Source organism: Oreochromis aureus, linkage group 8 (assembly GCF_013358895.1).
Source record: "Oreochromis aureus strain Israel breed Guangdong linkage group 8, ZZ_aureus, whole genome shotgun sequence".
Classification (NCBI taxonomy): Eukaryota; Metazoa; Chordata; class Actinopteri; order Cichliformes; family Cichlidae; genus Oreochromis; species Oreochromis aureus.
In genome coordinates this window covers 12882709-12900020 of record NC_052949.1, presented here as the reverse complement: position 1 = coordinate 12900020, position 17312 = coordinate 12882709, and the positions used below count along the sequence as shown (strand labels likewise).

Below are 17312 nucleotides of genomic sequence, written 5' to 3'. Positions count from 1 at the left end.
TCTGATCCAACAGACAGAAGATTGCAAGATGATGAAGGGCAATGCTGTGCTGGGAAACCTCGGGTCCTGCCATACATGTGGATGTTACTTTGACATGTGTAAGCATTGTTGCAGACAATGTACACCCTTTCGAGGAAATGGTATACCCTGATGGCTGTGGCCTCTTTCAGCAGGATAATGCCCTGTGGGATGTGCTAGACAAATAAATGGAAACACAGAGGCTTCACCTCACAACTTACAGGACATAAGTATGTGTTTTGCCAGATACCACTGCACATCTTCAGGGCTCTAGTAGAGTCCATGGCTCGATGGGTCAGGGCTGTTTTGGAAGCAAAAGGGGGACCAACACAACATTAGGCAAGTGGTCATAAAGTTATGAAGCTTATGCCTAAGTTCAATAAGAAAGAGCAGTGTATATTATATATATGGTTAAACTGTTATTACTGTTAAGTTATATAGATTTTTTTGTTTGTTTTAATAAAATAACTCACTAAGGCTACCTTTATTCACTTACAGGTAAAAGAGTGGCTGATGATTCATCAAAGATGGAATTGATTCTAAGTGTTTACTTCATTCTGAGTATTCTGAGGGATTTTTTTAAAATAATCTTTTTATTATCCAATTTATTATCCAATTATTTGAAAGGTTATTAAAAATGCATCATGTATATATGCAATTTCAAGATGACTGAAAAAGAAGTTGAATAAACCATGAGTCCTATTTAAAATGCATCATTTAAGCTTATTTTATGCTTATTTAGGCTTATGCATTTAACCAATGTTCTCTAAACATAGATGTGACAGTTTTGATCATGCACTGCTTTTGTCATTGCAAATCTAAATAGGACTGCTTTCCAATTTCCAAAATCTTGCCTCAACATATTTAAGATTAAGTGTTGGATACATTAAATAACTGGGTTGTCCTGTGTGTGGGGTTTTTTCAGAGAATTTCCTCTCTGTATCGCACCCAAACCCTTGTCTTACTTAATAGAAGTCTCAAATGTGGCCTTCAGGACAGAATTCAGAACAGATCCTATCTTTTTCTCTGGCCCTTATCTCACTGGAGTGTCCTTCGCAGACCATATAAAGATCAGAGACACACTCTCTTACTTTGCTGTCACTGCCAAAGACAGACATCATGCTGCCTGCTGTTGTAAAGCTCTGCTGTGGAATTTCCTACCCACATATAAGGAACATAGCAGGTAAACCGTCCACAACCTACAGAAGGACTTTCTCCTTTTTATTCCTATTCATGTAAACAATGCATTCTCGGTAAGTCTCCTAAGCTGTTTTATTTTTCATTCAATCATGCAGGACTTCAACGCACTGCCATGGCAGTGATAGGTCAGGAGATCACACACCTGCAGCAGTGGGGACAAATCCAGAACCACGTGAGACAGCAAACTGGTTTAAATCATAATGGTAAAATACAACTGTGTTATTTTCATTAAATGTTTTAGATTGCGCTTGCTGAAATATTACTAACAGGCATCTTTTGCAGAGGCCAAGCCAGAAGATATAAAACCTGTGCCAGCAAAAGAAGATCAGCTGTACGTACGACATGGACAAGAAGCAATGAGGAAGGCTCTCAGTATTTTGGAGGAGAAAGAAGGATGGAAGTTTGAGGTTGCTGAGGTAACATCTGATTGATAAAAATGCCATTAAAGCACTTTCATCAAAGTTCATTGGTCACTGCACTCTGAAAAAAGCTTGCGCAAAGTGAACAAGTGTTTTTTTCCTCTTTAGAGTAATGGTGATGCGATCTGTAGCAAAGTGATGCCAGGGGGCAGGAAAGTCTTTAGGCTGGAGGCAGTGTTGGACGCCAGTGTGGATGAGCTCTATAACCTCCTGTTTGTCAGAATTGAAGAAATGCACCAGTGGAACCCAAGCATACAGCAAATCAAAGTGAGCAACTCACCTTTCAACAACTTGGAAACTTGATCAACTGCAAAACTTTAAGCTAAAAAATACCAGAGTTTAAACATACACAAATACTATTCAAAGTTTTCCAACATGTACTGCCTGCAAATTAGTCTTTATAACCAACCTATAGTTGTCATGCTGCATATTCACATCAACAAATTCATTTTCCGACTGCTACAAAAAATCTATACACACACGTTTTGCAAACTACAAGCAAATGCTGTTGGTTTCGTGTGTTGTAGGTTCTAAAACGTATTGGTCCACAAACAGTTGTCACACACGAAGTTTCAACTGGGACAGCAGGAAATGTGATTGGACAGAGGGATTTCCTGAGCGTCAGACACAGCTGCAAACAAAAGTCCAGCGTTTATCTTGGAGGAGCAGCAGTTCAGCTGGAGTCATTCCCCCCTCAGGCAGGCTTTGTAAGGTACGTCTGCAGACGAGGCACTAATCATTCACTGTCGTATCTAAAATTATACTCAACAGCTTAATTGAACTTTTTCGTATATAAAGAGTCTGAGTTAATCTTAGTCATCCATGAAGAGAGATAAAATAACACAAATGGGGAAAAATTGTCTTGATGTGCTCTGACATTTTCATTTGTCCGTATAACCTCAGCTAATTTCAGTGGAGAAAAAAATATGAGGAGAGCAAAAGTTAATTTTCATAGCCAATTATATATTAAATGCTGCTGGGATGCGTTTTAGGGAAGCTATGTGGCAGTGATGCCAAACTAAATATTAATACAAGCATGATTACTTGTCTACAGTGATAGTGATAGAGTGATGTTTAGTAGGTATAACATGCTATCGTAACATGTTCCACAAAAATAATAGCTTGGGTTAACTGGGAAAGTCATTAGAGCTGACATCATAAATTATGTATTAAGTACTGAACCGATTTTAAAGTTTGTCTAATGATGGTGCTAATTATAAAATGTAGGAGTCACCAGTAGGTGAATTTCATTTGGAGGAGATCATGGCTATTTGTAGCAATTTTTATTCCAGTTGCTGAGATATTTTATTATATAATCTTAAATGATCAACAGATGGGTCAAAGTTGGTGGGAACAGCAGGGTAAATCTTAGTTTAATACATTAAAATACATTTCTGTCTGCTGTCAACCAACTAGATACATCTTAGGCCCCTGAAGGCTGTTATATATATCATATTTTATCATACTATTGCCAATCAAACCACCTAGCAACAGGCTAAAAATGCCTTTTTTTTTTTTAGCATTTATGCACCTTTAATAGCTTATAAAAGAAATTTGAATTCCCTGGCCAACAGCATGAAAAAGCCAAAGAACCACATGCACTGTATCATTACTGATAATTACAATAAAGATAGGCGAGTCTAAAAGAAATTTGAATACTAAAACACATTTTTTTGCATGTGTACAGAGCTGAGGATGGACCAACCTGCATCGTCATACAGGCCCTGGATGAAGATTCAACGAAAAGTCGCTTCACATGGCTTCTTAATATGGACGTAAAGGTAAATTCATTAATTAATAAATGTAATTCTGCACATGCAAAATAATGCAGGGTTCTATTATACATTACACGTATACAAACTGGCCATTTCACATTGTATACATTAAACAACTCATGAACAAAAACAACAAATTTCCTCTGTTTCTGTAAAACTAAACTAAATGAGAAGATTTTTCTTATTGCATTTCTCAGGTTTTCCTTTTTAAATGCTGTCAGTAAATGTAATGCACTGTGTACATGTTGACACTGTATTCAGACTGCCTCCAAGTCAAAGTTTCAGTGTTTGCTTTATCAGCTGCATCTTATGGTGTTTTAGAGCCGATCCCCTCATAGAGATGGTTAAACTAAGAACAGCAAGAAAAGGCCATGAGATGTGGTTCAAAGCTTGGGAAAACAAGTGGACTCTGTGTTAATATTATTCAAAAGTGAACAATATCTACATATGAACAATGCATAATTATTGTACAGCAGCAGACCACCTACCTGAACCTCACTCTCTCTTTTTGTTGTTGACTGACAGTCAACAAATACCATTCACGCGTCTAATAAATATGATTTTGTTCTCAGGGCTGGCTGCCAAAGTCTGCTGTCAATCAGGCTTTGCCTCGGGCACAGCTGGATTTCACCAGACACCTCCGCAGACGTCTCAGCCTTAGCTGACTCAGTCACTCGGTCTGTGTGACACCCACACCACAGTACCACCTTGTCATTGCTCACAGAAGAAGATGGGTGGCACAGTGAATGCCTGGTTACTCGGCAAAATGCTACAGTTTTAAGGAGGGAGGAAATGCTATGTGGAAGAGATGCTCAGCGTCTAATTTTTACACAGCAGAGCTGGCAGAGATCAGTGCCAGCCTGGCAGAAGAAGACTGGCTTCTAATAGGAATTATTGTCACATTGTGCCACTCAAACCTCATTAAGATTTGATTAAGAGGCATCACTTGTCTCTTGATACACCCTGTATATGACTGGACGTAGTTAATAAAGTGCTTGAATGTGTTTCAGTGCTTGTGATTTATTTCTAAGAGTTAGATCAGACAGAATGAATGTGTGAACTGGATGTTTTTGATTGAAACACACTTAATCATGAATGCGCACCACTCAGGGGAGTAAAAAAGATCAAAGTAAAACATGACTGCAGTAAATGAATATGAGCAGAGGAAAGAGCAAAAGCAACATCTTTCAAATGTATTTTACTTTGTTCACCATACCACTTAAAAATTCAATAAATATTAACATTAAAGCTTTCATTTAGGTACGTATATACAAGAATTATACAATAAAAATAATGACGTTATGAACCGCAATGCAGGACTGGTGTAACAGTACGCCCAACCACAGTGTGTAGACAGCATGGCCTGTATTTTGCAGTTGCAACACAACTTTTCATAACTTGAAATTTACACTATATACATTATTATCTGAAAAACATCAGTTACAAAAAAAAAAAAATATCATAATGCGTTATATTCTGAAAAGCATTTTAAAGCATTAATTAACTGACTTCCACAGAAACAGACAGCGGGCTTGCTACAGTGGGGTTGGCTTGCAAACAGTCATGATTTTTTCCTATCAGTGAGGATAATCAGCGGTATGTCGGACACCAAAAAAGAGCACCAGGGATAGAGAAGCCACTGAGCTTTCTGCCAGGAGTGATGGCATGAGGTTTGGAGGGTACCTCCAGGATAACTGTAGACTTCACGAGTGCTTGATTGTGATCAGTTAGTAAGGTAATATGATTATACCATTTTCTTAGTTGTATATTTAATAAGCATATTCAATTTGTTTAAAAAAACATCAAGCTAGGAGGAAAAAACAGCTAGAAATGTAAGAACATATGATAATCTCGCAGTTGTTTAAATAATAATTTGGTGTAATGACTCTGAATTTAGCTTCTAGCAGCTCATAACAGATCGAGGGTAAGCGACATGACCACATGGCTAATTAGCACATTGTATATATGCACATTTATCAAGCTATTGCTCTGCTGTTACTTACTTTACTAAAGCTTACTGAAGCTAAATTGACACGCATACTGTCTGTACCGACAGAAAATTATTTTTCTTAAAGTAAAAAAAAAGGTTCAGTAGATGCTTAGTTGTATTTCCCTGCAACGTTTGACTAGGCCTTTAGCTAGTAACTTAGTCACAACAATAAAGCAGTGAAGCAATATCTGTGCCATGGCTGTTAACTCATCCTCTTGATGTGTTTCTGCGCAGATATTATAAGCGAGAAACATAGCACGGAAAGAATCTTTACTAGAAATCAATGGCTAAATTACCTAAACAAAGATTGTGTGACCTGGAGGGTTGTGATTGGAATAATGGCGTGCCTGATATAAACCTGAGTGGTGTTCTACTGGTCAAACACCATGTTCCAGGATAGGGCTGTGCACAAGGCACCAGGACACTCTTGATCACAGGCAGATGATTGATTTTGTAATTACATTGTTGGAACTGCAACAGCAGGTATTGGGCATTCAGGTGAAAAGAGGAGCTGAGGTGTCAACTGATCATCACCTAGTGGTGAGTTGGATCCTGTGCCAAGGCAGGATGCTACACAGGCCTGGCATGCCAAGATGTTTAGTGAGGGTGCGCTGAGAACATCTGGTAGAGGCCCTAATATATGACATCTTCCTTTCCCACTCAAACTTTGACAGCATTCAAAGGAGGCAGGGGACTTTAGTCCGAACAGACTTTTCCACATCTCCATTGCCAAGGTGGCTTTACAGAGCTGTGGCTGCAAATCGGTTGGCAGCTGTTGTAGCAACAGTGGGGATAAAGGGAGCTGTCAAGTTGAAGAAGGAGCCCTATCAGGATGGGTTATCATCTGGGACTCCAAATGAGCTCGAGTAGGGGGCCAGGGAGGTTTGTGATTAAACTACTTCTTCTGCAACCCTAACTTAGAAGAGTGGAAGAATATGGATGGATACTGTATATATAAATGGAATTAGCACAGTATTTGATAGAATGCATCAGGTTAATACATAAGCTGTCATAAAATGGCAACTGGCAGAGACAATGACACTAAACAGGGATAAGGATTTTTTTTTTTGTCTTTAAAAAATGTAGATCTATATTATAAATACAGTATAAGGTTTATAATTATTCTGGTGGCACACTCCAGACCCCATAGCTGGCACCTGCACCTCCAAAACCATAGTCTATGACCTCCTTATGTTCACGAGTTTAATAGTAGTTCTAATGCACTTGAAAAAAAAACAGGCTTGCACAACTGTACACAGATAAAAACATGAATGTAGCAATGCAGTCATCACATTTTGAAGTCATTTTAGTTTACAGCACCTTTGTTTAAACTTTGTTTTTTCTTCCGTTTCATATTTGAAGCACACACGACCGGGCGACGCCATGCGCGCAGATCGCTCTGAAGTTTTGATGAGGTAACCACCACTGGGCTGGTCTAAGTTCACTATCATGGACAGAAAAATAATAATAATAATAAAAAAAAAAGAAAAACTTTGAGTAAATCACATACTGCAAAGGGTGTGCTGATGTTTGAGACCATTTCACCGAACAGCACATTCACAACATTGTTCACTGTTCATTTCTGAGCTGACAAGTTTCTGTGACTGGAGTCCCTCTCTGATCCTAAAGTGTCCCTTCTTGATCTTGCAGCAGCTGGGCCTAAAGTGCTGTTTGGGCTGTGCTCTTTAGAGGCACCTCCACTTGAGTCTGCTGTAGGCCGTGGTGGCCCCGGAGGTAGAACAGGCCCAGCATCTGAATCTCTCTTTCCAGCAGTGAGAAAGGATTCGCTGGTAGGATGCTGGGGCAGAGCAGCATTTGTCTGTGGTGAAGCTTGAGAAGTGGCAGCTGTAGTTGGCAGCGGGGTAGTGAAAAGACGCCGCCGAGTGATGGCTTTAGTGGTTTTTGGCACGGTCTGTGTTGTGGTGACATGAGGTGGCTTGGAAGAGGCAGGATGAGAAAGAGCTGAGATGTCAGGTTCAGCTAAGGCTACTGGGGTGTTGTGAAAGTCAGGAACATGGGTGGTGAGGCTTTCTTTCTTGTCACAAGACTCACAGCAAAGCTTATAATATCCAGGGATGGAACAATACCGGGAAAGGACCTCCATTTGGCAGAAAATCGATTTATCCCCCAGACATGGCTCATCTAGTAATAACAGGACAGAGAACATCACTAAGAACTGCGGTGAAATGAACATTTCTACTTCTACTCTGTTTATATTGAAGTGATTGATTTTTGAAAAAAATTGCATTGTAACTTACTTGAAGAGATTTTTTGTACAGGGTTTTCTGGAACTCTTAGATAGACAGCTTCGTCTTTTATTGTAGAGTTTTCCATTGTTTGTGCGTCGAGAGAAGACCCTGGATGTCCTGAAGAGTGTAACAGCAAAAAAAAAATAAGAATAAAATAAAAAAACTGGGGTTAAACAGAAGCCATGACAGAAAAAGCTTCTGGGAATCTGTTTCTTTTACAGGAAAACAGAATTTTGTTGTTCACAGGACACGGAGCGCAAACTGGAATTCTTTGTGTTTCTTTGTGTGTTTTTAAAGCACATAATTTTCCACTTACTGCCAATGCAAGGAAGAAGAAAAGAACTGAAAGAACTTTAGGTACTCAACTCTTTGAAGAGGAAGCAAAATGAGAAAGGCTGAGAAAGGGCACTGGTGCAGAAATATTTAAGGTTTTAAAGAAGTGTAATGTGTACACAGGATATTTAATAGAAAGAGCATTAACAGAAAATGTATTCAGTCCTGAAAAAAAGGTTTTGCCTATGTGGGTCTCAAGGGTCTTATGCAGCAATTTTGTTACCATTAGTGACACAAAGTTGCTTTTGGAGGATTTCTGCTCATGTTCACGAGGCAATTCTTGTGTAACGATACGTATGTTTTACACTACACTTCTCTAAAATCTACTGCCAGGATTATGGTGACATGTGCAAGACTCATAATGCATTTACTTGTCACAAGTCAGAAGCAGAAGCTGTGTCCTTTTAATGGTGTATATGAGACTAGTAGCAAGCTGGCCAAATCTCTCCTCCATTAGCACGTACATGTATGTGCATCTCACCTGAACATGGTCCCAATTTGCAAATGAGGATTGTTTCCGGTTTCTCGCCCTCGCATTCTCCAATGGTGTTGTCACTGGTCTTGCATACCACCTGCCTCTGCTGAATGCCTTCGCCACAGGTCACTGAGCACTGCGACACACCCAACGCACACACACACACACACACACACACAAATATGTTTTATTTTCATCAGCTTTCATCAAGAACACTGAGAAGAAGAAGTAGAAGAAGAAGAAGAAGAAGAAGAAGAAGAAGAAGAAGAAGAAGAGGAATATCCTGTCTCACCTGAGACCATGCCCCTGTCCTCCACTGGGCAGGACATACAGTATGGTTGCAGGCTCTCCTTATCTCTGGACGTTCATCAGTGCAGTGTTTACTGTGGACCACTTTGTTGGTACCATTGTGAAGCGCCTGCATGCACTGCACCACCCTGGTTTGGTACCCGAGTTTTCCACAGGTCTTACTGCAAGGACCCCACTCTTCTACCACCCACCTATCAAGAGAGCATTGTGTTTGAATAAAACTATCCCTCTCATTCCAAAATTAAATAACCTTTCTACACTAGTTTTTAGTAGTTTTTACATCCTCACTAAAATGGTAAAAGTCACATCAGAGTGGACATACGGTATGAAAGCAATTTTAAAAGTGCTGCAGTGCTGTAGTTTAAGGTCACTCACGTGGGCTGGCTGCAGTCTTGGGTGTTGCAGCGTTTTCGGATGGGTTTGGGCTTTTTGCTGGTTTCACAAAAGTTACGATGCACCAAACGACTGTCACTCTTCCTCCTGCATCCATATTTGGTGTACTGTACGCCTAATGGATATAAAATTACATAAGGAATGTACCAGCAAGACTATAGATCATATACCATGTGACCTCCATAACTTTGTAAAAAATAATTTTATATAGAGTCCCAAATTTTCAGAGATTCAAAAGTAATTGGACAAAGAAATTCAACTTGTAAAAAATCTAATTTGATGTTCTTGTTCTTAAATGTGTAGCCTGTAGTTTGCAGCTTGTTGCTGCATTGATTTCTTGATTGTAGTCTTTCACAATGATATGCATACCTCCTTAAGGTAGGTAAGGTGCTCTTAGTTCTTCTTCTGCAGAGAAATAATTCTGCAATCATGCATTTTTGTTGTTTTCTGCAGTCTTTCAAGTCTTTTGGTGATGCTGAGCTGGCTAGTGCATTCATTCTTGCAAAGACTAGAGTCTTGATTTAGAGTATCCCAAAGTTTTTGCTCTCTGTCTGAAGGGTTCATTTTAGTTTTTCAATCTAATGATGACCTCCTTTACTTGCATCAATGTCTCTTTGGACCTCATATTAAGAGTTTCAGCAGCTACTAAAGTTCAACAAGTTCAACACTCAGAATCAACTCCAGATCCAGAACACGGAAACAGGCTTCATCTGGCCATGACGCTTCTTATCAGTCAGTTGTACAATTACTTTAGAGCCTCTGAAAATAGGGGACTGTGTGTAAAACTGGTGGTAATAATAAACAGTTATTATTGAATTAAAGCTGAATATCGCCACTTCAATCACATCTTGATCGCTTGATTTAAAAATGCCTGTATGGATGCACAGAGGCAAAAACACAAATATATAGTAGGGTTCAAAAGTCTGAGACTACACAGAAAATCTGTCAAAGCTTAAAATAATCAAAAAATGTGAAGCAAAGTTGAATGACTCTGCACTCTTTGTTGGTAACTATATCATCCCATCAGTGCATTTAGATAACACTTAGGTGTGTTTGATCAGTGCACCCTCTAGCAGCAGTTTGTTTCTTAGAAATATCAAGTTTTAAGCTTAAAAACCTGCTTATTAAGAAACATTTTGGTGGGAGGAAACATGAAATCAGAGCTAAGTAAAAGCTTCAGAAACTAAAGTCTCAATCTAAGTAAGGTGGGGCTTTCTCACAGTCAAATCTAGGCTTGATGCAAAGTTTTCTAAGAGAGCACTGCATGATAGTCTACGCCACTTTGAAGAAACTGGATCATTTTTTCTAAAGCAAAGGTCAAGCAGACCAAAAGAGATCATAGCACGAGAAAATCAATGCATCAAGCTTTGTTCCCTAAGAAAGAAAAGCAGCTAAAGAAACGAAGACTTCAATCAACATGGCAAAAAAGGGCTGAAAGTGGTCTCAAAGGGCAAAGACTGAACTACTCGTCTGCAGGGACAATAAATGCTTGGCCTTATATTTCTGTTATTTTTTCATGTCTCCTAAAAAATAGATATTCATAATTCATAATTAATTCATTCATAATTGTGTGTTTTAAGTTGGAACATCAGAAGCAAATTAAATGCAAAAATATAAGAAATAAAACTAAGGTGGAACGGGTTTATTATTGTTATATAATTATGGTATATAGTAAGCTATTAAAACCTCGAACTGTTGTGAGATGTTTTATTTCTTTAACTCATTAATTTCTGTAGTTTAACTGAAAGCAGGAAAAAAAATTGAACAGAAAAAAATGTTGCCCAGATTTATCTTTACTTTTGTTTGAGCCTACGCAAAAACCTGCAGCTTCAGTACATTCACTGACCTCCCCCACAGGATTTGGAGCACGGAGACCAGCTTTTCAGTGCCCACTCATATGTGTCCAGTTCAGCGAGAAGAACATTATTGTTGGTAATAAGTGGTAGCAGGTCCTCATGTATGATGTACTTATACGTTAAGCTAACTTTTGCATCTTCTTCCTGAGGAATGATCTGCAGCAAAGTGAACAAACGTTATTAGAAAAAACAGAAGGTTGGAAGGACAAACTGAAGCTTGGAAAATTTACTTGATACACTCACCAGGACTATGATCCCTTCATGAAGAGGGCCAGTTGTTTTCAATGTCTCCCTCTCACCCTCGATGGAATACTCCCACTGTAAACCATTTTCAATGAAGGTCTTTGATTTGGCGTCTTCACTTTTTTCATTCAGTATGAAGTTTCCAGTTACTTGATTCTTCACAGCTGTCAGTAAGAAACAGATATTTTATGGAGGCAGAGGGAAGTCCAAGGGAAGGGATGTCCAAGTCTTTTAAGTTTTATACAAATACAAATTCAAAGTTGGGATCAACCCATTCCCACCACAGAAAGTTTGCTCTAAGCAGAGAATGTGTCAATATGCCATTGTGGCTTTCTGACACCAGTTCTTCCAACTTGTGTTTTGTTTTGTCAGAGGAGAAAAGAGTGGCCCAAAAAGGAAGATGGTTGGCTTGGCTGAAAGCCGTTTGATCCTGACTCATCAGTCACCCCAAGGCTCATACTAGGATAAAAAAAATGATCACTCTGTTATTTTGTCTCCATAACTGAAGACAGTGTCCTCCTTTTTCACACACAGCTTCACACTGTAAACTGCACGCAAGCAATTTGAAAGTCATTAGCTTTGAAGTAAGGCATAAAAAACCATCTGCTGTTTTCACATCACTGGAGTTGCACCTACGATGTAACCTGTCAGCTGTGCTAATTGCACTTTATATTTCACTATAGGAGATGCCAAAGTTTATCTATAATATAGAGTCTATATATAATATAGACTTTGGCTTCTCTGGAAACGAGGGGATGATTACTTTTCTCTTTCTTTGGACCTTAGCAAAAGTCCTTTAGAATTCACACATGCAAAGACGTAAGCATGCTAATTCATTTTCTGCTTTGCTGCTTTCAGGGCATTTTAAAAATGTCATATCTGAATAATAATACAGATCCTCCTCTTAACATATATTAATGTCAGTAGAGCTGAGTCTCCTGCCATTCTTTTTAATGTCATATTTAATTTTAAAATGTACATTTCAAACATCAAATGGGCTTTTAAAACTCCAAAATTCACTCTTCAAAGTTTGAAGCTTGCTCTTTCAAAAATGTGGAGTCAAGATCTTTAATCTCTAAGGCAGTCGATGTCAAAACATTGTTTATAAAAATGTAAAAAAAATAAAAACTTTAAAGAGAAACATCTCAAACTCCTCCTGAGGTTCACTAAACATAGTCCCTAAAATGGATAAACATGCTATTTCATGCGGTAGGCTACAGAAGCAGAGGGCAAAACAGAAGCAGGATATTTACACCTGTGGAAAAAACACTAAAACCAACTCCCTAATTATGCTCTCATTACGCTTGTGCCACCAAAACATATCTGAGCCACAAGATCACCAGCACATGAACTATGGGGTGTCCTGTTGTGTCTGGTACCAGGAAGTTGGAAACAGATGCTTGATTAGAGAAAGAATCCAAAGAGTCTGAGGCTGGGATAGCATCATGGGCTTCTTATTGTGTTTTCTGAGCAGTTCCTGAGCAATTTGTGGTGGGGTGTGCATGCTATAGGAAGCTATATGAATTATTATTATAACATTTTGTAGTTCCTGATGCATAAGTGTTATTAAACTTGCACAAACAAAAATAAAGTCCTTCTTCTTTTAGGGGTCGCTACGCCAGATCATCTTCCTCCATCTCATCGTAGCATTCTCTTCTGACACATCAGCACGTTGCATATCTTCTTTTACTGCATCCATGAATCTTCTTTGTGCTCTTTGCTCTTTTAGTCCTGCGTGACAGCTCCATATATCCACACCCTTCCTCTGCACGTGTCCATACCATCTCAGCCTTGCCTCTTTAACTTCACCTCCAACCACTCAACCTGAGCTGTTCCTTTGGTGCACTTATTTCTAATCCCTCTCCAAGTCACACCCAGTGAAAATTCTCCTGCTGTCACACATCACGCCTGACACTCATTTCCACCCACTCCACCCAACCTACACTCTTTTTTTCCACCTCTCTTGTGTACTGTCCATTGCACTGTATGGTTGAACCCACGTTTTCAAACTTATCCACCTTCACTACATCTGTTCCTTGCAGTTTCATTGTTACTCTTGCCTCTTTCTCCTTCATATACATGTTTTCTGTTTTACTTCTGCTGACTTTCTTTCCCCTTCTGTCCAGCACATACTTCCACCTCTCTAGGCTCATCCACCTGCACACCGCTCTCACTGTAGATCGTGAAGTTGTCTGCAAAACCTATAAAGTCCCTATAAAGTTTCTATAAGATGCTATTAGGTCATATTATTGCTAATAATTACCCCCTTATTCATTCAATCACTATTCTGTAAATTTTACTTCCATCAAAGAAATCTCCGATACTTTCTGTGAGCTGACTCTGAAATCTCTTTCTTATTGAGAAAATATGTTACAATCTGGTTTACAAACCCCTTGACTTCTAATTCTGTTCACAAACCAGCCCTATTATTTTCAGTCAAAAGCATCAGATGTTTCCACACATGAAAAAAATGTGGGACGCACTCACCAATTATATGAGGGGAGGTCTCGTTCTCCTCAATGACTATGTGGCGGGCCCCTATTGGGATGTCAAACATTTTCAGCATTCCTAACAAAGCAAAAAGAAACCGCACAGTTTAGCTCGGTGCTTTAAACAAGTTGTATTTTTGGGAGCTCTAAAGAAGCCAATTATTTCTAAATCAAGATAATAAGACAGGGTCTTGATTGATGATAAAGGCTGGTACATAGGTAGGCTGTGGCTAAAATATAGAAGAACTGGTCATTTAATTCGTTCTGAGCTAAGGGTTTAACATCCATCTCACCACTGTCCTGCCCCTACAGTTGATAGTTACCATTCTTTTTAGGGGTCTTAGTGAGTGTCAGCTTCACAGTGCGGCAGTGAGAGTTGTCTCCTTCACAAACTCCACATTTATCCTCTTGCTTGTAAGACCCAACTTCCTTGTCACAGCCTACATGCTGTAAGGAGAAAAGGCACAGCCAGTCAATCACATCAGTGGAACACTGTGACTGACTTTTACAGAGACACAGATTGTTTTGCTGGGAGAATGATGCCATGGAAGGACAAAGCACATGTCTGATTTGGACGGTGCCTTGTAAAATATAATGCATATTGGAAACATGTCTAGACATAACAAAAGAGTAACCAAAACACTGATTGTCTTCTCTACAACACTGCCACACTGGGCCCAAGGTGAAAATGGAGACAAAATAAAAACCATGTCTAGGGGCAAAAGGTGATGTATTCTATTCAAATCATTTACACTTCAGTAATTAAATATCTATATATAGTTTTAAACAACACTGCCATCATTAAAATAGAATCTACTAAAGGTCACAGCAGTATGACCTCTGGTGTAAAGCAATGCATAGATAGTGCATCAATAAGACAAAGGATTTATTTTGAGGTGCGAAAACAGAATAAAATTGCTCTTATATGTAGCTTTTAATTTGTTTATTTTAAAAATTGATAGTGTACTTTAGAAACTATTGTTAAAAAAGGCAAAATACTCTCAAAACATTGCCAATTATGAATTTCAAACCCTAAGACAAAGTCTCTTCCATTTAATTTAAAATGTAAACAGCTTACTGCTAATTGTATCTTGGATGACCGACCTTCACAGTGCAAAATGATATAAATGCAAAGTCTGAAGACTTAAGGTCACTGACTTTTTTGTGTGTTGTAGTAAAAACCACAAGACGTGCCTGATTATCTCATTATGTCTTAAATACGTCAAAGTTTATGTTTTTGATCAAACGCTTACCAGGCACTCTCCTCGAGCGCAAACACTGAATGGGTCTAAGTAGCTGCATCTTGTCCCATCATGCATCACCTGGTTCATAGATACCACCTCTCCCGTTTCCTTTGACTGACAGCTCAGCTCACATTTACGGGCCTCTGAAAGCACATGAAAACACATTCATACACACCCTGATTATCAAATGTGATAAAGACATCCGCAAGCTCTGACAGTCTGATAACACCTCCATGACTCTTAATGTTCCTGTGAAAAGCTGCTAATGCAAATACCATCTGTCCTCTTGCTGCTGTGCAGAAAACTTTCAAGCTCACCAATGAAGCGGAGAGCCGGCTCTTACCATCTGGGTGCTCATAAGGCAGCCAGGTGTGCTTGATGTTTTTGTGGTATTTGTTGCTTCTCTGGACGCACTGCTGAGCACGGAAGTCCTCGTAAGGGCCTGCACACTCCTCTGTGTTGCACATCTGGTAGTCAAATGCAGACCCGGGGCAATCTCTACCACCGTAGGCAGGTCTGATCAAGGACAAAAACATGATGCTGTTGAGCAAACTTCCTTCATAATGTTCCCAAAAATTCAAATGTCATTTTTTGGGCTGTAATTGAACAAGACTAAAGTCAGTCTATAACTGAAGAAGCTTCTCGGATGAGAGGTGAAACATCTTCAAGCAACTTAAAGAATCCCAGACGCTTTTCTTTCCAAGCACCTTAGACTAAAATCAGTTGTAAGTGTATTACTATTAATATTTGAAACCTGATCCATCCTCGTAGCTACAAAAAAGAATATGGATATTTAAAAAAGCCTAAAGAATATGTTTGAATTCTGTAATTGAAATTGTAATACACCAAAGCTGTATGCAAATTTTTGACCTAGAATAGACACTTTGCTTTTGTTTTTTTCAAATCAAACAATACAAATAAAATCACTTTAGCCAAGAAACATTAAAAAGAAACTTGTTGAAATCTTTAAAACATTTTAAAAATGTTTAAAAATGTACAAAAGGCACAAAAGTTTAGGAACCCAAAAGGTGCATTCTTAGCATAACATGCCCTGTCACTGATATCACAGTTTGCAACACAGCTAAACTTTTAAATATTGATTGGAGAATTTCACCAAGTTTTCCTTGTTTTAATGTTGTCCTGAACACACAACATGCTAAAAATCTCTTTTCTGTTTGACTTTCTGGAAGGACTGCAGGAAACTTTCCAGTTTCCAGTGCAATTGGCTGTCGCACATCAGTGGGATTTACTTACAAATCCTCAGCCAGGTCCACAAAGTTAATTTATTTTCATTTCTTCTAAACATAATAAGTAATAGTGCACTGACTTTTGATGAAAGACAGATTTTCACTTCTTAAGTGAAAAATCTAACCATTAACACTTCAGTGCTATTTGTACAGTTATTGTCTTTTATTGTAAAAGTTTAATTTTGCCAGAGGTTTGAGTTACTGATGTCAGAACAACTGTATGAACACCTCCAGTTCATTCAATGAGTCCCAATGAGCCAGAACTATATCTAAGGGGACAGCAATGTCAGAAATCTCTAACTGAAGCATCATGCTGTAAATAATGTTACTATTAACACCAGTGCCTTTCCTGCAATGGAAAATCAAACTGTCTGCTGTGCTAATCAATCCCATATATCAGCAGACTACATTATGGCCTACATACTATTTGTCACGGTATGTTGTTGTGCAGTTCATGCAAGAAATCAATCTGCTTTACTGACGTCTACAAGCTCTGATTAAAGCACTGAGTGACAACTTTTCTACCAGCTGAGTATTAAAAAAAAAAGAAAAAGTAAAATGCTTTTCAAAGTTGAAGCTGTCTTGTTATTATCTGCAGTTTCCTTTAGGTTCTACCCCTGCTTTTGTATCATGCAAATCACATGTTGCACCCTCGAAAAAGGATCTCCCATGTAAACTTTTTGAGTTTACATGGATGATTTATTTTACTCACAAACTCCAGATTTAAAATTCCAGACTAGCTCCTGTGTAATTTACACAAAAGGCCAACACACAGTGCGTTACGCATGAACAGGTCATCTGATTTTAGCCTTAAAGTTAGTTAGGAATGTGTCTTAATTACAGTTAATAAAAGAACATCAAGAAAAGAATCTGCACACTTAAATCTTATGTTCCTAAAATTAGAACACATTGCAGATCAGATCAAATTTGCCCACTGAGAAAATTGCACCTCAATTTCACTGTTAAAAGTTTCATTGCTTTAATGACAATAATGATTCTGATTCTGATTCTGAGATCTCAGTAAAATGAAAACCTAAATGGAATGCAGTCACTGGTTATGTCGGCTAACCTC

At 38.6% G+C, this 17312-nt stretch overlaps 2 protein-coding genes across 3 annotated transcripts in view; one reads left to right on the top strand and one right to left on the bottom strand.

Annotated features, from left to right (window-relative positions):
• Positions 1-1077: 1077 nt before the first annotated feature.
• star2 (steroidogenic acute regulatory protein 2) lies at positions 1078-4416 on the top strand. Its single transcript, XM_031749109.2, has 7 exons — positions 1078-1201; positions 1314-1421; positions 1501-1634; positions 1746-1904; positions 2165-2349; positions 3325-3418; positions 3985-4416. Exons 1-7 carry the CDS (start codon positions 1138-1140, stop codon positions 4075-4077), a joined length of 837 nt encoding a protein of 278 aa, XP_031604969.1. The 5' UTR covers positions 1078-1137; the 3' UTR covers positions 4078-4416.
• Positions 4417-4595: 179 nt separating this feature from the next.
• The window catches only part of LOC116327458 (A disintegrin and metalloproteinase with thrombospondin motifs 14), a 57456-nt gene continuing 44739 nt past the window's right edge, over positions 4596-17312 (bottom strand). For both annotated transcript variants that reach the window (XM_039616366.1, XM_039616365.1), the window contains 11 exons: positions 15337-15509; positions 15003-15136; positions 14073-14196; positions 13748-13828; positions 11261-11424; positions 11008-11173; positions 9144-9276; positions 8752-8959; positions 8466-8595; positions 7661-7768; positions 4596-7544 (listed from right to left, as the gene is read on the bottom strand). In XM_039616366.1, the coding sequence (XP_039472300.1) occupies positions 6979-7544; positions 7661-7768; positions 8466-8595; positions 8752-8959; positions 9144-9276; positions 11008-11173; positions 11261-11424; positions 13748-13828; positions 14073-14196; positions 15003-15136; positions 15337-15509 (1987 nt within the window). In that variant the 3' untranslated portion in view covers positions 4596-6978. The remainder of the gene's footprint in view (positions 7545-7660; positions 7769-8465; positions 8596-8751; positions 8960-9143; positions 9277-11007; positions 11174-11260; positions 11425-13747; positions 13829-14072; positions 14197-15002; positions 15137-15336; positions 15510-17312) is intronic.

Excerpts from the sequence above, each read along its gene's own strand:
- star2 (XM_031749109.2), top strand. The coding sequence starts at position 1,138 with ATGCTGCCTGCTGTTGTAAAGCTCTGCTGTGGAATTTCCTACCCACAT. Across the intron at positions 1,202-1,313 it reads ACATATAAGGAACATAGCAG|GACTTCAACGCACTGCCATG; the intron begins GTAAACCGTCCA and ends TCAATCATGCAG. Across the intron at positions 3,419-3,984 it reads TTCTTAATATGGACGTAAAG|GGCTGGCTGCCAAAGTCTGC; the intron begins GTAAATTCATTA and ends TTTTGTTCTCAG.